At 38.0% G+C, this 20,630-nt stretch overlaps 1 protein-coding gene across 1 annotated transcript in view; it reads right to left on the reverse strand.

Annotated features, from left to right (window-relative positions):
* The window catches only part of LOC149019117 (Pentatricopeptide repeat (PPR) superfamily protein), a 44,768-nt gene that overhangs the window by 12,809 nt on the left and 11,329 nt on the right, over positions 1 to 20,630 (reverse strand). Inside the window, exons 6-10 of the mRNA XM_089153186.1 lie at positions 20,230 to 20,349; positions 19,719 to 19,817; positions 4,229 to 4,382; positions 1,185 to 1,288; positions 134 to 283 (exon numbers count right to left, since the gene is read on the reverse strand). Of these exons, the coding sequence (XP_089009312.1) occupies positions 134 to 283; positions 1,185 to 1,288; positions 4,229 to 4,382; positions 19,719 to 19,817; positions 20,230 to 20,349 (627 nt within the window). The remainder of the gene's footprint in view (positions 1 to 133; positions 284 to 1,184; positions 1,289 to 4,228; positions 4,383 to 19,718; positions 19,818 to 20,229; positions 20,350 to 20,630) is intronic.

Consider the following 20,630-nt stretch of genomic DNA (forward strand, 5'->3'; position numbering starts at 1 on the left):
TTGTCATTTCATGCAAGCCAAGACCAACACACTGAAATACAAAACAAACTCATCTGTCTTATACCACAGCATCACATAAAGTAGGGACGAGAAAACCAAAAGTCCCAGATTTGTTAGCACAAAGAGATCAAACCTCAACGTTTAGGCCCTTCTTTCTGCAGAACGATTTAAGAGCAGCATTGTGTTTCATCCCTTTCTCATTAAAGCGTTCTATGATCTCCGGAGCAGAATGTATAAGAACATCAGGCTCTGCATCTTGGAAATGTTGCAAACTGATTGAAGACTGCAGTATTTGAAAAGCAATAGTTATTTCCTAACAGTTTGAAACTGGAGAAAAGAAAAAGAAAAAAGAAAATGAAAAAAAAAATAAAATATATATATATATATATAACTAGAATCCTGTGTTAAAAAAAGAACCAACAGTTTTAGAGGAAGTCCCGTCTTATTTTCTTGTTTAGACAATAATTGATAAAGGAAAAACAATAGTAACACCAATCCAGGACAACAAGAACTGGATAAGGTATACTTTGTTGGTCCAAAAAGAATTGTTAAACACATTACCTCAGCCCCATTCCCCATTTTGTACCCTTTTCTTTTGAAAAAACTATGAAAAGAGAATCACACCAATGCCGTCAGATAAATAAAAATTGCATGGGAGGCGGAGCATACAACCTCAAACATTCAAAAACATGAATCTCAAAGATCAAACATCGAAGTGTAGTACAACAGTATTCAAACTAGAAAAACGACGAAGAATATAGTTAAGATATAAGGACCTATTCCAATAGTAGAATTGATCATGATGCACCTACAAAGTGGTTGCCTAGGTTGCAGCACTGACTGAGGCATGCCGGTAACATCTGACTTTTGTTTGACAAATCTCCTCAGAAGCATATTTCTCAGAAGATCCTGATGCAGTTACATAGTGCCAAGCCAAACCCAACTGGCCCAACCCAATTTTACTGGTAAAAAGGGGGTATATGGTCAAACGCCACTTTGGCATACACAGACACAAAGTGGCATGCACAGACTTGGTCTCACATCTGAACACTAGTAGCCCAAGCTTTTATCATCATATTAATATCAAACAAAATTTCTAGTATATCAACTATTTTTCCAGGATGCATAGAGTATGATCGAAGACTCTTCAGCAAAGCTGCCTACAATGAATATAATACACTTGCCTGAACTCCATATACGGAGAACAATTCAATCTGCATAATCTCCAACTTGTACAATGTCGAACATATGTCGGCTCCAGCACGCTCAAAGTTCAAGTTCTCACCATCTATAAACAAAATTCAAAATGGTGAACCAATGGATCCTATAGTTAGTCCAATTGAATTTCCATATTAGGAAAAAACTTTAAATATAACTCCTATTCTTATCATTAATTAAGAGAACATGGCAGCCACTTGTCCATTCTAAGGTTCGAATGTAAGTCTTATGATGTAAGACTGACATCATCTTTGTCCAGAACACTGGAAAGCTGACCATACAACAGAAGTGAGCATGATTGTAATTTTATGCATTGTGACATTTTACATCACATAATGATTGATAGATTGCAATATCAATTTCAGATAGGCTCACCAGAGATTTCACAAGCCATAGTAAAGTATATGATTATGGGACCAATCAATGTAGCTTGAACCAGACCTTAATGTGGACAAGGTTCATGAAGATACAAAACTGTCCTTGGGTGGACCAGCCTACTTGCAGGAGGTTAGTTTTCAGAGTTACATTTGCATTAGTATATTCCTAATTCATGAAGAAGTATTTTCTATCTAAATTTTATTAGTAACTTGTAATCAGCATCTAAAATTAGCATTATTTTCCCATGCAGAGGAGGAATTTGTGATGTGACAACCTTAGACCATTAGAAGAAACAAAATACAGTGTTTGCTCTGCTACCTGAGAGTATCAAAGTGAGGGATTCAACAATGAAGCCAAGTGGACAGAAAGAGTCTGATTTGCAGGTGGGATGCCTTACTTCTTCTATTCTTTCTTTTCTTTCTCTGTTCCACTGCTATTCACACCCTGACTTGAGATCTGTTAAATGCCAGCTGATGCTGTTTCCTGATTATTACCTGAAGATACTTTGTTAGCTCTGGTATTGTTCTTCAGTCTAGAGGGTTTCTGCACCAATACTCAACCCCATTGGCAGCATAAAGCCCCTACCTAGGACCCCTACTCAACCAGGTCTTGGAACATATTGGTCTATCTGGAGTTATTTAAAATCTTCCAACCCTGCAAATTTTGGATAGCAGAATTTTGGTTTTCAATTTTAAAATTAATCAATGCACTGATTCTAGTGAAACATTAGGGCTATGATTTACGCTACTGATATTGACATCTGATCCAAGTTTCAGACACTCTGAAGTTGGATTGACAATAATTTCAGTTTTACTGTTTCTTTGATTTCTACATCAGTCCATATCATATCGAACAGGCTGATATGTAACTTTTTTCTAGAAAATTGTAAATTTTTGATTTGTATCGGCATACCAGACTGATACGAAATAATATCGACTTATGACACCTAGTTTAAAGATTCAATCATCAATACGTGTCGGTATGCATCAGCTGCTGATACGGCTAGATACAGGCTGATGCACATACTGGTATGATCAACACCAGCCTATAAAAGAATTTTTTGGGTTGAATACCAACCTGTACATGTTGATATATTAAAGGTCCATGATTATTAGACTATGATACCATTTTTGGGATCGAATATTGAAAGAGATTTCACTTAACAAAATAGGTTTTAGAGAGACTTGGTCTTTGTGCTTAAATCATCATTTTCAATCATAAATTTTTGCTATAAATCAATAGATCTAGGTATAACTAAGCTATGGCATGCACTCAAATAGAAGAAAGTCACTTGACTCATCATACACACAGTTCAAAGTTTCAGTTCTATATCTAATTTCAGCCAGGCAGAAAACTGCTTTAGGCTCAGATCTCAACAAGTTGATGCATTTTTTTATTTTTTTCATTTTTTTTTTTTTTTTTTAACTCAAAGCCAGGAATTCTGTGGGAAGTATACAATAGATTTAGAATACTGAACTGAAACTGAGAAATGAAGATATAACCAAGATGTCAAGTAGATGCTGATTTTAACTCATCCTCTATCTAGTCTCAAACCCTTCAAAAAACCAACATTTCTTGGACATCTCAGAGAGACATTGTTCTCCATTTTAGTACTTATGCATGGGATACATGTTATACATTGCTTATTTATATTATTCTTTTTCTGAAATAGTATTTCCGTGAATAATTGTAGTGTACAACACATATCTACGGTACAATAAGATATGTGCCTTAAAATCACCATTCAATATTGATACATGATACATATACTTCAAACCCAACATATTCAATGATTCCCATCTTTTGAAGGGTTCTTAGCTTTCCTATTAATGACTCTGGTAAAGTTCAGTATTGTTCTGAAAAGTTTGAGTTTTCAGTCAATTTTTGGGTTTTCTATATACCCTGAAGCTTACTTATATATTTCATCAGAAAGAACTGAATGTAAGGATTAGGGGTGTTAGATGGTCAGTTTGGCTTGATTTTTGGTCAGCTTGAATCGGTTTCAGGTTAGGCATGAATTAACCCAAATCCCATGTGTTTAGAAACTTCCAGTTTTCAGTTAGTTTTGGAGCAGTTTGGTTTCGGTTTATTTTGGGTCTTTAGCTATTGGGCTACATAGTGTTGAATCAGCTTAATATAGATTTATCTCTACTACAAGGATTTCAAATAGGAGTTATCCCAGATTCTTACACATTAACAAATCATATTTGTATTTACCGTCTACAAACATTCAACATAGCACTGTACAATTAAAATTAAAAAAACAAGTCCCTATAAGAAAAAATATTGAAACCTTGTTACGGTTCAACCGTTTTACTGCATTAAGCACTTTTATTCTCATGAGTTGAAAACTGCAAAAATTAAATTATGCATCGTATTGTGACACTGAATGGTTGACAGCTCAACAGTCGGTCTTTTCAGGGCCCATTGGTTTAGCTGGACTATCCTAAAACCAATAAAAACAGAACAACTACGCACAAATCCCATGTGTTAAGATTTCAGTTTGGTTCAGTCCAGATTTTTCAGTCGGGCTTAACGGTTTGGGTTAGGTTTTGAACACCCCTAGTAAGATACAGGCAAATTAACTGACTACAAATAATAAGTCCATCAACATTTATGGAATACTAAGTACCTTTCCAGTCTGAGGCATACCCATCACCATCTTCATCATGAAAGAGCCTTCTTATGTAAGATTCTTCATCATAAAAAGCAGGTCTTAGACATCCGATAATCGAGAGCCCATTTGATGGATGGTCCATATTTTCTGAGCATTTGGTATTGACTGCCTACAAGTAAGTGTAAACTCAATATGCAAGTTCAGTTGAAAGAAAAACTCTCAAATTCCACTAATCAGTGGAATCTGCATATTCATTCAAAATAGGAAAAAGGAATGGAATCTGCCACAAGATGAACAGAAAATATTGCAGATCGATAAGAGTCTACTTCCAATCCAACAAATTTTCACGTTATCGACCATAGATAATCCTGTCACAATATTCTTTTAAACATTTTCAATGACTGACTAATGCCAGTACCAAAGGTGGGTTCTTTTTTTTTTTTTTTTTCAATGGGTGGGGGGAAGGAGTTGAGAGGGGCTGCATTATGTGCATTGTCTGATTTTCTGGGCAGGTGAAACCAACGGTACTTTGTTAGAAACAATGGATGAATCAGGCAGAGGAGGTGACAACTACAAGGAAATAACTAATAAAAAAGTTCGAATATTATATGTCATCTCCTCTGGTAATTTTCTGTTATGAGGTAATATTCACATGCCTGGTTATCTTCGTTTCTTCTTTCATTCAATATCAAAAATTAATAAAATATCTTACATTTCAGTGGTGGTTCCTAAGGTTAGGAAACCATCATTAATGCCTTTTGATCACATAGTGGCTGTGCTGGATTTGGGTTCAGTCCCCTCCCCAATACCTTTGACATTGTTTGAGATCTCGATCTCGATCTCGACAGGGATCTCAGTCCCTCGAAAATCCAAGATCTCGGGCAAGATGTAAAAATCCTCAGTCAACTAGACCCAACTCAAGGGCCCATCTCAGTGGGTATAAGGCTCAGTTTGGGCTAGAACTTTGTATTTAACATATTTTAAACCTTCTAAAAACAGTGGTGGCCTTATATTTGTGACAAACAAGTGTGCATATGAGTTCCAACTCGACCCAAACTTTGAAACTGATAGACTGAAGAAGTGAACATGCAGCTTTATAAAACATGATTTACACTACGTTAATTGATATAAATGAATAAAAGTTTAAAGTCGACTAATACATCAAACATGTTCTTTTGTTCACAATTTCACATTTGAACATCGGTGTACTTATAAGTTACACCATGAGAGTTCAAGAGTAAAATCAATGACTAAGCAGCTCCTCCAACTTCTGCTCCTCCAGCACCACCTCCATCAGTGCAGAAGATAGTTTTTGACAAAAAACAAAGTTTGAGCAGAACACTCACCTTGCTTTAAGATTGCCTTCAAGATCCATAGATGTTTGTTGTAGATGAGTTAAATAGCTTGCTGATGCAGCCTAAGTATAGATCTGACCAGCTTTCAAGTGAAAAATCCGGCCAAAACAACGAAGTGAGAAGGAGTGTCAAGACAAGAAGAGACCAAGTCGAGATCTAGAGATTGGGTATTTATGAAGACTAGGTTGAACCAAGATCTTCCAAGATCTCAAATCTTGAGTCGAACCGAGATCCCGGTCGACATATTATATTTTCTTGTTTGTCAACTCAACTGGAATGTGATCACGTCTCAAGTTCTCAAAAAAAAAAAGATCTCGTGAGAGGGCAAGACCTTGAACCACGATCTTTAAGTAATGTTAATTTGTATCCTCTATTTTTCTCAATGCATATATCTTCTCATGGTTTCCTACCAAAAGGATATAATTATAAAGGATGGAGAAGACAAAGTGAAGCAACTCTGTGAGTCCTTGTGGCCATCATACCTGAAGAAACCTCTAGTCTATATACTGGTTAAATCAAATGATCCAGGCATGCTAACAATCTGATTTGTTATTATGTTTCCGCACTTCTGTTGAACCTTGTCAGTACAAGTTCACAGCTTGGAAGGCCCATGACCACTTATGATAGGCAAACGTTGGAACAGAAGTGCTTCCCACTGGAACATCGTGGGTGCATACTGACTTTATGTTACATAGTCTGGCCGTGTCTAAAACCAACCACAGGTGATCTTCCCTACAACATCACAAGAACAGGTGTAGGTAGGTAAGTCATTCCCCCCATGCCAGCACTATAGTATTATTTAAGTTTTACTTAAGTCTTTATTTGAGTCTAATCTCTTATTTGAATTGTATTTGTAGATGTGATACTAATTGGGTTTTGATAGTAAGTCCCACCTGGGAATCCTACTTTTAGTTTGATACCTATGTCAGCCACCATGGCTATAACTATAACTGTAAATTGTAATACTTGTGCTTCTAAGGTTCACATGCTTATTTTGTCGGATTTTATTCATAGGATAATGTTGGCTTAATGGCTGGATTTAAGTTTAATTAGTGGTAGGTCAGGTTTTCAACACCCTTATTTGGGGAAAAGGGTTTTTATTTCAAAAATATTTTCTATGAATCCAAATTAAAATAGGAGAAGATTAGAAATCAGAAACACGGGAAATTTAAATAAATATAAAAAGGAGATAGAATGGAGACAAAGTAAGAAAGAATCTGAGAGGGGAGAGGGAAAGGGAGAGAGAAGTATGAGGCAAAGAGAGAGAAACTAAGTGGGAAATGGGGGAAGGTCGCCAGCCCTTATAATATAACCCAACAGTGAAGAACTAAAACAAAACCAAACAAAAATGAAAAAGAAAAGAACACTCAAGTGCTGCCCACCCTCTTCCAGTCCAAGTATTTTACATATTCCTCCATTAGTTTTTATGTTAGCTTGGTCACGGCTTCCTTATTTTTCAACCCAAACACCTATGATATTTTCAGAACTTGTAAAACCAGAGAGACAAAGGGAGATATTATGGGGTATCTTTCTATCACTTTTAGATTATGTTAAAACCTTTGAATGATGGTTGACTTATGAAAATACTATAAGGACCAATTCCCAACCGGTGTTTACTGGTTCCTTTGACTCATAAGTCATAAGGGAACTTGTATATCTCCTATTACACAGAAGTTTGATTTGAAACTTTATGCTTTAAGTATAAGAACTACAGACAAACACCCCCAACAAATTGGAGACTATTCTGACTCTGTTTGACAGGGTAATAAACACTAGAAATCAACCTAACGACTGGAATCACATTTTGGAACCGGTTCTTAAAATCATACTAGAGCTCCATAAAGTATTTTAATCCAAAACTTTTATGGTATGTTAAATATCAGGTCTATAAGACATAATATGATAATATCTCTATCAAAAATACTAAAAATCATAAAGTAAAGGTTCTGGAGTTATCTTTCCACTATGAACAGAAGTAGAATGATTCTGGACACTGTACCTAGAGGATTTGATGCCCAAGCTAGATGTTAATTCCAACTCAGGGTTTTCAGGGATGTTTCTTCTAGAAGCTTAGTTTTATTAGAACCAAACTCAAAGTAAATTAAGTCCAGAATCTATTTATCCAATACTTGTTATGGTTTCAATGCATAGAATCAGGCTATGTAAACTGAAATTTTGAAGATGTTTTCCACATGTGAGAATTAGGTCCTATGCTTTTAGTCCTTTGTTTTTCAGGCTGCAAGCATACTTTTGGTTTATTAGTGATGCTTTATTAGGTCCAAAGGCCAGTGATTCTGAGGCCGCACCAGACACCTAATTTCTACTACACATGGACCATCTCTAGAGATAAGTGGGATTAATTTTGTTTTGCAAAGTTTTTACTTGATACACACATGATGCAGCATTACTATTCTTTCATTGGTCATCTTGCATTGGGCTGGGACATGTGACTGTGATCCTGTAGTTGTGAAATGTAGTGATAATATATGAGATATGAGATATGTGATTGTAATAGATGTTGTGACAGTAGATAATGTAGTACTGTATTTGAATGATCAAAACAGTAGCCAAATAGGACCTTTCACAGGGAATCAAGTTCAAATTTGATGGACTTAAGGTGAAACAGAGTTTAGATGGGAACGAGGGCTGAAACTAGAATGGTATTATAACGGGCTGAATAGATCTTCAAATAGGGACAGAACTATAATGAAGAAAGTGACAATAACAATGTAACATGTAACACCCGGGCTTCACACCGCAAGGTGGATCGATTGGATCGAACACCAACCTACCTTGATCAAACACAAGTGTTCTCCAAAGAGGAAGAATGCGAGCAAGCAATTTGATTTCAATTCATAAGTTGTGTCTTCACCTCTTACATAAGTCTCTTTATATAGCATTCTAAAGAGACAAACACTAATGGTAACATCCAACCACTAGCTAACACCACCTACCTATTAATAACTCAACTACACAACACCACTAGTCAAAACAATAATGGAAACATCCACCTACTACACCCCACTACTAGCTCCTTTTATTGACTTTTCAAAGCTAGACTTGGGCTTAGTTCAAAATATGTGGGCTGGTCTTCTCCCACTAAAGTAATCCAAGCCCATGAAACCATGGGCTCATTTTAACCCACTACAATAGTCCTAGCTCATGCAAGCCATGGGTTGTTTTGGATCATATCTTTAGGCTTTGATGGGCTTGACCATTGGGCTTTTCTCTTCCTTGTATATGCTGCCAATTCTGCATCAGTAGAGAATTGGGTTATTATGATTCCCCATTTCATTCATTACAGGAGTGCAAGTTGTATGGGATGCATTCATAAGCTAATGGATCATGAACTCATGTGAGCTGTGTGTGCATCTAATGTTTATTAAGGTGACCAACAATTTTGGGGGCCTTCCTAAGCAACATGGCGATTAGGCAGCCACAAGGCGTTGCCTTGGCAAACAAAGTGTTTTATTCTACGTTTTCTTAAAATGAAAATTTTAGGTGACAAAAATAGCAAACAAAAAACTTATTTAGTTCTACTATAAGCTAAACAAATAGAAAAGGAAACTAGAAAGGGGAAAAGCAAAAGAAAAAAAGACAAATCAAAGAATATTATGAAATTGATCTACTAGAAGCTGTGGGATTATATCATTAGAGCCTTAGAAGAAATAAGAATAAATTGACGGAAGAAAAAGAAAATAACCCATAAAAAGAGGGCCAAGAGCACCTGTGGGCTGCTATCATCAGATTAGTAGAAGAATGATTTTTGTGGATGATTCTTCTAATACTCTTGCAGAGGAGAAGAACACTTGCAGCAGAGAAGGTGGCTGGCAGAGGAGAAGAGGGCTCAGAGCAGAAGACAAATTGCAATTGCAGGACAGAAGAGGACTTGTTGGCTGCTGCTATCATAAGTTTTGGAGAAGAAGACCTACTGCAATTCAGAGAAGAACACTGAAGTGAACCAAGATCTAGGGTTTAGTTGACTAGAATAATGCCCCAGATCTAGGCTCATCCAGGATCCTCTTCCCTGAGAATCAGCAGTATTCTAGGTCAGGAATATCCTACAGTGGAGGGTTTTTTGACAAATTCTAGTGGTGTAAGGGTTAGGCTAGGTTTAGGATAGGTTCAGCTTAGGGGTTTAGGGTTTGTGATTAAGGCTTGTAAACTTGCTTTTTGTAATGATTTCAGATCTCGAATTGAGATTAGGGTTGGAAGAATGCTAGGGTTAGGGTTTCCTATTATGAAGCTAAGTTGCAGAATTTTAGGGTCCTAGATGTTGGAAGGAGATGGAAGTGAGACTGAAGGTAGGGGGCGGTAGTTAGATTCTACTTCTAAAAGGGGAAGGGTTAGGTCAAGGGAGTAGGTCCTATTGGTCTTAAAGTTCTTGCTGCACTTCTGAATTTTAGTTTTCTGGAACTTCCAGAAGTGCCGCAAGCTTGGGAATGAGAAAAGAAGAGAAAAGTGAAATGCAATGGGCTAGAATGATAGCTTAGGCTAGGAAAGGAGGGGATTAGGTATAGGGATGAGGAAGGGTTCCTAAGGCTGCTGCAGGGTTTGGGAGGGGCAAGGTTTGGGATTACGTAATTGGGATGAGCAAGGTTTCCTAATCTCACAATCTCACCTTTAACTTGATTGTTTGTCTAAGAGGATCCAGTTCCATCCTCTCCACTATAGTCTAGCTCACACTTATCAAGTATTGCCTCATCCCAAGCATAAGTTTATAATGGTACTTATGATTGGATAATATGTGAACAAGGAATAAGAGCAACTAATGAGAAACACAACATAATAATAAATTGAAAACTAAATTTACTATGTAACTAATTAACTACAAAGTATAAACTATAAGCTCACCCTTATGCAGTGGATGTTGCAGCTGTCTCACCCATCTATTATGGATGATGTCAAGGAATTTGTTATCGCCCATTAGGTAAACTAACTGAACCTGCTACTTCATCTTGTCAACTACAACCCATATGTGTCATAGAGTCGGTTTTATTTGTTGATCTACCAACCTCTACAGTACCACAGGTTCAATGATCTTTACTACAATCTTCAAAGTACCCCAAAATGTCCCACTTCGTATGGTGGTTTCTATTGTCCTCCCTCCTAAGTTGAAGAACCCTCCCAGTTAAACCACTCTTTCAATGCGAACATGGACCTCAGGCCAGCCTTCTTGCTCTCAAAGGTCTAAATGCAATCCAATTGGTTGCAAACCTAGTAATGGCTGGCCTCACCAAGTCACCCCCACATTGGTCCTTCATCAACAATTAGTGCAAAACCATGGTTATAGATGAACATATTGACCTGTCATGCTCAATACACCTCATTTCAACTTTCAAAATCTTGCATTGACCCATTCCTTCAGCATGAGGCCAATGCAATGTGCAACATAAGGAGTCCAGAACAACTTATACCAACGATTCTTCATCATCTTCACCTCAGCCTTTTTAAGGTTGGATCCATTATTTATGACAATTAGACCACAAGGATCAACTCTAACCTCTTTCCCCACATCCTTCAACAGCATACTTTGCATCTTTCTTCTCCATGAATGCATCCACTAACTTGAGGAATACCATCATCCCATCGCAATTCAACATGAAATTGATGACAATCTATCTAGTGGGACCAATCTAACCATCACACATAACTGCAACCCTGTAATGAACCCATACAAGCTTCAAACCCTCAATGTATATCTTCAAATCTTCCTTATGCTTTAGCAGGTATGCATTGTAGATCTCATGTGACGTTGGACCCTACAATCCACTCCCAGATTTGCTGATCTCATCAAACATCGCATTATAGTAGCACCTTAGCTACATTTGCTGATATGCTGCAGTAGAGAGCCCATTTGGAGAAAGCAAGCCCCAATTTCTCCTTCACATTCCCCACATAGCTTCAACTTCTTCTATCTGTTCTTGGGCCTCTAAAATAGGGCAGGATTTATGCGAAGAATTTATATATATGGATCTATGGCTCCTAATAATGAAGCTTGACCCCGCGGGACCCGTGGGGGTAGGATGGGATCTAGCTCCTCCTCATAGGTTGGGATATGCCTCGCTGAAACTCTGGCTCTCTATAGGACCCTGCTCCCTTGGCCCTTTGTTGCCTCCTCAACTCATCAAGCTTTTGCTTCTCCCTACTCATCTATATGGCTCTCCTTATCTGTGATGCCACCTGTGACTAAGATAGGCGATACTCCCTTGGCTCCTCTAAATCAAAGTCCTGCTCTCGTTGATTTGAGAGGTCATTTAGGCAAGCATCCTCAAAACTCCTCCCACTGTACTCTCTTCTCCTTTCTCTTTTCCTTTATACCTCTCAAGCATTGGGCCATTGGCTTTTTGATCTCTACGGGAACCTTAGGGCATCCAATGACATTCCTATCTCCCCCAGCTAGATGCCACTTTAATCTAGTGGCTCCACCTCCTCCAATCTGTTTCTTGCAATAGTTGCACTTAGACTTCTTTTTATCAGTGTTTAGTTGCTTCCTGTGCAACCAAGCATTATCCAACATCTTTAATATTATACGCCTAATCAAAAAATACACATCAAGTATTTTCAAGAGAATTACAAAAAAATCCAAAATTATATACATACTTTTAGTAATATTCTCCTTTTTTAAAACATAAAACCAAAAAAAAAATATTAATATTATTTTGAATTTTCAAATAATTTTAGAAAATATTTAATAATTTTCAAATAATTAAAACAAATAATTATTAACAAAAAAATTCAATTCAACACCATCATAACGTAAATTGAATGATGATGTCTCATATACATTAAGTTCAATCCCATACATCATGTATATTAAAATTACATAGTTTAGAAAAGAATTTTAAAATTAGAATATTAAAAAAAATACAAGCATTAATCAAAATAAATTCAACAACACACAATAATAGATCCAAGTCTAAACTAATCTCACAGCCATGCAAGAACATTCAAGCCATTAACAAAGCAAAAAATAAAAAAATGGAAAGTTTGGAACAAACCTTGCAAAATTCTTCCAAGATCCCCAAAGGAGCAAATGGTGTGATGGAAGGCAAAAGAGTGACCGAAAATGTGTGAAAAATGTGTTGAAAGTCAATTAAAAAAATAGCAAACAAGGGGGTAGGGGTATAACATAAACCACTTAGTCTGCCCCAAAACCAAGTTTTTGATCCATCTCGGTTGGAATTCTTTTTTTTTTTCACAACTGGTTTCATCTCATTCGAAATTTTTTACTTTTACCTTTTATTTCACGATTTGTTGCAGTAAGGTTCATAGGAAAACTGCCCCCTAGACTTTGCTTGTGCAAAAGTCTTCAGCACCATGTTTGCCCTTTTTTATGATCACATGCTTCATTGCATGATACCGTCACACATACAACCAATAATGTATGGTTTTATGGAATAACTTTTGATGGTTTAAACAAAAAATACCTAGAAAAAAGTAGTACAAGTACAAAGTCTCAAAAAGTGATTACTTTGCCCATAATGCATCAATATGGCACACAAGGCATCGCCTTGGCATCACCTAGGCAATAAAGCATAGGTATTTTTACATGTACAAAATGCCGGCCCATCGCCTAGGAGCATAGGAAACGTCTAAATCCCTTGGCAATGCTTGATAACAAAGATGCTGATGTAACCAGGATTGGCAACCATAAGGCACTTCCTATTTTAGGCCCAAATTCAGTCCACAATCATGCGGCAGCAACAGCTGGCCAAATTACCCTAGGGGTATTTTGGTCATTTGACCACATCCCCTTGAGATCAAAGTAGTCAAGTTTGATACCCCTTAATTTTAGGAGTTAGATTGTATTTTCTTACTTTGGTTAGTTGAGAGTCCTGATGTAATTAGGAGGTCTTAGCAAGGATCCAATTTCAAATGGGGCTCCTTGTTAGAGCTGATATCTTATTTTGCAAGTTGTATTTGTTCAGGAGTTCTTTAGGAGACACCTTTTCTAGTTGCTTTGAGAGTCCTTTTAAAGTTGTTGAGTTGTAAAAGGACTCCTAATCCAAATAGGATCCCCCAGTTGAATCTCAGTTGGTTTCCCTCAATTGTAAGGCGATAAATAGCCCCCACCGGATTGTAGCAGATCAATTTTGGACATTGAATAAAAATTGCAGACTTGGAGTTGTGGGGAACAAAGCCCATGACCTGGGTTTTGAGGAATATGAGTGTTTTCAAATTCTGCAAGTTTCTTCTTCATCCTCTTTTGCTTGCGGCAGCTAGGAACACCCCAATTTTAATAGCCATTTAGTGTCCAGACCTTTCCCCAATCAAGTAAGTTATTCCCGAACCCTACACCTAGCCTAATCCCCTACCCCAGCCTTGCACTAACGCCTCCTTCCCCCCCCCCCTCTTCTTCCCTAAGGCAGCAGCACCACATCCCAGCCTGAAACCCTAGATTCCCAACCCCCCTCACCCCCTCCTTCCCCCTATAGAGTCACAGCCCTCTCTCAACCTTATTCCTACCTGTAGTTTCATTATTAAACCTACATTCCATTAGTTTAAAACAAGGTTGTCAAAGTGTCCGCCTAGGCCCATTTTTTGGTCAAAGCGAGCTGGTGTCACCTTGTTGCCTAGGCAATGCCTTTTTGCTCTTGCTTGGTGTCGCCTTGGTTCCGGTTGCCCTCTATCGCCTCGCCTTGTTGCCTTGGCAACCATGGTTTAAAAATTTCCTGCACTTGCATCATCTTCATCTAGAAACCCTACCTTTAGTTTCACTAAAACTCACATAACTCCCAAACCCCTCAACCAAACCCTAAACTCTTTTAGGATTACCTTCTCCTACACCTCCTCTACCTCTCCTCTAAACCCTAACCCTATCCAATACCTTAAGAGTCCTAATCCTGCTAGAAGGCCTACTGTCAAAAGCCTAATCTTGTAGGATTAATTCTGAAATTACAAAACAACAAAAACAAAGTTACTTCTAGCCTAATTGAGCCCTTGAATATCCCATACTTAACCCTTGAAGCCTTAAAACACAAACCCTAACCTGTGAAAATTCTGCAATTACAATCTTATGAAAAAAACAGAATATTTTGTTCAGGCCTATCCCTAGCCTGTCTGAACCCTAACATCAACCAAAGTTCTTCCCTACATTTATATCCAAAGGTTGAAACCAAGTCAGACCTAGCTGCAGGGATCCTTGAGTGTTCTGAGTGCAATTTAGCCCGTCCTTGGATTCCAGACCTAAACAGCAGGGTTAGAAGCCCTAAATTGTTCATGTCCCATGAGATTTTGACCTAGACAGCAAGGTTTAACCCCTATTGGCTGCTGGTTCTATTTGAGAGGATCCTGAAGACTGGCCCAGTGCTCGTGGGTTACCTCAGATGCATTTGGTCGAATGAATATACCCAAAACTGTGACCCTTGCCAATTGAGGATCAGGTGTTGGCAAACTCTTATGGGACCAATTGGTTGAGGTCATGCCAAATTATCTGTTCCCGAGTATGTTGTTGAGTTCCACCAAAACCAGACAATGTCTGCCGATGACTGTATCCCAACTGAAGGAGTGAAGGGTGACAGAATAGAGCCATACCAGAGGTTGTCAGGTCTGGACCCAGATTGCTCCCATCACAGATAGTGTTTAACCTCCATTGTGTGAGTGATACTAAGGTCATCGTAAATTCGTAATGCATCATCAGTCCCATATCAGCATTGACTTAGCAATTTGTTGTTCATATGGGCATTTTATTTTCTAATAAATTGATCAGGCATTATCATAGACTATGTTGTTTTATTCAATCGCTCACCTGTATGGTTAACGCTGAGTGTAGAGATGTGAATGTGATACATTAGAGATTTGCATTGCATCAGCATTTTCCCTCACTAAGCTTATGTTGGAAAGGTTACCCCTAATTGTATCGTTTTAATGTCACAAGTGAGATCAGGTCTATAAAAACATGCTTGGATGTTTCAAGGGGCTAGCACATATTGGTAGAGATTGTATACGGCTGATTGTGCTTTTTGATCATAAAGATCATGCCACTGTATTTGATTTTAGACAGTATCGGTAAAGTTCTCTTATTCAGCTTCTTCTACAATCCCGTATGATACACAGACTCAATACAGCTTTTCATAACATTATGATATTTTGTAGGTGCAGGAAAAGCAGACAGATTGGAAGTAATATGCACTAGTCAGTATTTAGTCGATCAAAAGAAAGACAATCCCCCAATAAACAGTCGAGAAGAGCTCCACCAAAATCAGAAACCTACTAGATATGAAGTATATGAGCAAATTATATATACACCCCCGGTTTTGCAAACCATTATGTTTATAACCCCTGAAATCTTTTCTATTTACAACCATCCCCATATGCCCAACACCATTAGTTTTAAATAGAAAAAGACATATTTGCCCTTTCTGAACCTTCAAGTGAGAAAAAATTGAAAAATTACTTAAAAATCACAAGTTGATCTTCACCCTCATCCTTTCTTTTTCTTCCTCAAGGTGTTTTTTTTTCTTTTCCCCTACTAATATTTTCTAAGTATCAAAATTCTCTGAATATGATAATGTGAAAGAAAAGGGGTGGTTTCATTGCCATGAATCCACCACCAGTATTAAACCCAAGAGTCAACTGAAAACAAACAAAATATACAAGAAACAATCCTTCTTACACGTTGAAAGCCAACCAACATGCCAGGACCGAAACAGAATCACCAAAAGTCTTAAACTGCTGATTAGCAAAGTCAACCGAAACAGAATCACCGAAAGTCTTAAACTGCTGATTAGCAAAGTGCCTAATAGTGACCGAGAGGAAAATGTCTTGGATGAAATGAGAGTAACCATGAGATGGTGACAAGGCATAGACTCTTCAATACTTTACTGATGATGTGGTTACCTAATTAGGAATCGTAACGCTCACCCACCAACCAATTTGTCCCAGTGAGTGATAATGTGAAAGGGAGCAAGTGTGAGCCCAGGCAAAGCTTTCCATCTCCCATAACCCTTTACAGATTTTTCCTTGTTTCTCTTGTTTTTCCAAGGCTTGCCTTTTGCTTATGTTCTTGGCTTTTCTTTTGTGGTTTTTCTCACTCTCAGTACAGCAGTCATTAGAGATCCAAGAAGACGGCGAGATTATATAGTCCAGCAATGAGGAACACCATATGTCTGGTCATCCTCTGTGAGATGCCAAACAAGGACTGATTTGTCACAGGAAGAAGAGACAATCATACCCAAGTTGTGGGTTCCAATCGCATTCACCATGTCAGAGTGACCCTTCATTGTTGCTCAGAACTGAGTTTTTACTGTTCACGGTACTGTTCACGTGAACAGTAAAATCTGTGTTACTGTTCACGTGAACAGTATATGCTAGTGATGCTACTCTACTTTCTATTTCTAATGTTGGAGTCTTGCTACATAAATTTTGGGAGTTTTTAGAAAGCATAGTTTCTATTTTAGTAGTAGTTTCTATTTTCAGAATTTTCTATTTTAGGAGCTAAGAAGTTACTAAAGTTGTAATTTTTTGTTTCCTTTTTCTAGAGGACAATTACTTGTCTCTCAAGTTGTATTAGATTCATTAGAAGCTATAAATAAAAGGGCTCTGTGATTCTAGACTCTTAAGCAAGAATCACGAGCCTCTTCTACTAGTTCTTCATCTCTCCTCTTCTTCTCTTCTCTCTTTTCTTTGTTCAAGTTCAGCTGCTGTTTGATTATTTAATGCTTGTTTTCTAACATGGCATCGAGCAAGTTAATCAACTTAGGACCGTCTCTCTCTGGCTGCCCAGTTTCCTTTCCTTTTCTTATCTAGGGCAGCCCCATCCTTCGCGGAATGTGCATGGCTGTCCTTCTTTAACTTTGAAGCACCAAGTATCTATGTATTAATACACAAAAAGGCCCTAAGCCGGGATATGTCTACCATTGATCAACCGAGGCGCACACCCTGTGTGCAAACGAAGTCAATCGCACTATACCGATGTCTTGGGATTCCTTTGATTCTGCAAAGATATGCCCATAACGGATTGCAAGACCTAAGTATTGCTTCCATTGTTTGTGCTATAAGTTTGGTCGCAAATCGATACTAGTACCCCTATTTCATTGAATTTCTCTCTCGAAAAATTCTACCGCTACCTCTGCTTACTACTTCTCCGTTGTTTATTTTAGAATCAAGTTTAGTCTTCTTTATCTAATACTTCTACAAAGACCCAGAGGACTATCCTCATACGAGATCGTAGAGTTCAAACAGCAGAAGTTTGCCGCATGGCCGAGATCCGATAATCGCACTCGCAAAGAACGTTATGCACCTCCGAGTGGATTGCGAACGACCACCGCAATTTTGAGATTCCAAGATGGTTCAATATATTTTTTTCTGCGCCACGGGGTTAGCGGTGGTCCAGAATCCCCTAGTGCACAAGACTTGTCCCGTGAGACGATCGCGCTGATCAACTATTGGTGAATAATACACGCCGTGGCGCTACTCCCGGGTTCTTTGTGTTCATACTTAAGATGCTTGCACCGGCACAAACTGTCCACGGTAAGCACACGGAGGGGGAGAATGGTACCATTCACATCTACCAAGATGTGATGGATATTATTTGTGAAGATCTTGTCCTCAACTTATGGCACCTATAACGATATCATTACATGTCTTTACCTATATTGTCCTTTACCAACACTTGGTCCGTAGTAACCCATACACCACCTACTGGTCCGCAATTACCCATACTATCTTTACCACCACTTGGTCCGCAGAACCCATATTGTCTTTACCTATATATTTGGTCCACAAGAACTCATATTGTCTACCACCTACTAGTCCGCAGAACCCATATTGTCTTTACCTACCACTGGTCCGCAGAACCCATACCGCCTCTTACCTTATCTATTTGGTCATAGTAACCCATACTACCACGACTGGTCCACGAACCTATACCGCTTACCTACCACTGGTCCACAGAATCAATATTGCCTACCTACCTATACTTGCCATTACTGCCTCGTGAAGCCTTTATATGGACATGGAGTTGTAATTGAAGATTTAGTATGGATATTTCTCCCTACTACCAGCATTACGTGGATAATGCTTTTGCCTAACTACACGAGTTCTTGTGAAGCATTTATATGGACTTTGGAGTTACAATTTGAAGATCTAGTGTGGATATTTCTCCTACGCCGGCATTATATGGATAGTGTCTTTGATCCCGCTATACTTATGGACTTGTCCGTCTTCAACATCGCGATTGTTCTCAATATTTGATGGTTCTATTGACATGAAGAATTAAAGTTTTTAAGTTGGTGTGATTATCTCCCGGGTGAAGTTTTCTCAGTGTTTATCGACATCCGCCATGCACACGATTCAAGATTGGTGCTACTTTCAAGTTTATCATGTGCAAGCTGAAGTTCTGAGTACACCCAGCGAGGGGGAGGTTGAAGTATATACACGGGCTATACACACGACACATCAGGAACAGAAAAAATATGTTTCGTCACGACGCATGTGAATAGTAAAAAGGACGCACGGAACAGATATGCAGTGATGCTATCTACTTTATTCTAATGTTGAGTCTTACTACATAAGTTTTGGGAGTTTTAGAAAGCATAGTTCTATTTGGAGTAGTTTCTATTTTCAGAATTTTCTATTTTAGGAGCTAGGAAGTTACTAAAGTTGTAATTTTTTGTTTCCTTTTTCTAGAGGACAATTATTTGTCTCTCAAGTTGTATTAGATTCATTAGAAGCTATAAATAAAAGGACTCTGTGATTCTAGACTCTTAAGCAAGAATCACGAGCCTCTTCTACTAGTTCTTCATCTCTCCTCTTCTTCTTCTTCTTCTCTCTTTTCTTTGTTCAAGTTCAGCTGCTGTTTTGATTATTTAATGCTTGTTTTCTAACATGTCTCTTGCTCTGCCTTCAGCAACCGAGCTGCTTGCTTAGGGTAGAAGGGTAGTGGTAGAAGATGGTTTGAGAATTAAACAAGGGCAATATTGGAACTTTGAAAATACAGTGGATGTTGAGTCATCACTTAACAGTATTAATTTAATGGTAAAGGTGCGGTGGACATGTAATGTGAAATACAGAGGATGCAAACATAACAGAAAGAATCTCAGGGGTGTAAATGTAATATTATGCAACCCCAGGGGTATATATGTAATTTACACAAAGTATGTAAACTAAAAGAATAAAAAATAAAAAGGAGAGACAACAACAATCACCTTTGTCAACCACTTGGCAAAATACAAAGGATGAACCCCATTATTAATATCCAGCATCCTCCAATCAACTAGAATATCCAATGCATCAAGATCCATAGCCTGTATGAAAACCAAAAATTGCATGTGTCATATGTAATGTAAAAATCAGAGCCAGTGTTTGGAAAGGAAGGGAAAAAAAAGTTTTTTTGTACAGCACATCAAGGAAGCCTTTCCTCTACTATCCATCTGAAAGTGCCATGTGGGGAAGTGCAGCAATTCCAACTGCTAATAGGTAGGTAATCATACAGATCAACACCTTTGTCATATTTCAGGATCAAGTTCAACAATATACACTCCCACATTTTAGCACTCCACAGTTTGAGCTGATCATTCTTTTTCATCCATTTTTCAGAAGTCTGTTCCTCTACCAGCTTTTCATAGCTTGATTTTGCTCCTACGTCCTACCCCAAACTTCAAAAATAAAAGGAAACAGAAAAGAAAGAAAGTAGTCCAGGAAAAAGCAGTTACTAGCCTCAAAATTATCATCGTTGAAAGGAATATCAGCATCAATGCGCCTGTCTGAAATGTTGTTATAGTTACCATCTACCCTTCTGTTCATATACATTGAGATATCCATCCCAATCAAAACATTCTGAAAGAAATATAACCATAAAAATAGACAATTCAGGATTTGCAGATATACGTGTTAAAATTTTACTGACAGAATTTTCATGTGCATGCAAAATAAGAAAATTTGTATTTGATGCACAACCATAGCCAACATATGCCAACAAGGAAACTCATTTCTCACTCACAATTGCTAGTCTGTGTCATCAGCCAAAATTCATATGAAACTATCTAATCTACCATTCTGTATAAAATTATATGTAGACTAAGAAGGTTAGTTTTAGCAATCCTGAAGAAGCTAGCCTT

The sequence above is a fragment of the Hakea prostrata genome, chromosome 4 (assembly GCF_041222555.1).
Source record: "Hakea prostrata isolate BN-2017 chromosome 4, UWA_Hpros_2, whole genome shotgun sequence".
Classification (NCBI taxonomy): domain Eukaryota; kingdom Viridiplantae; phylum Streptophyta; class Magnoliopsida; order Proteales; family Proteaceae; genus Hakea; species Hakea prostrata.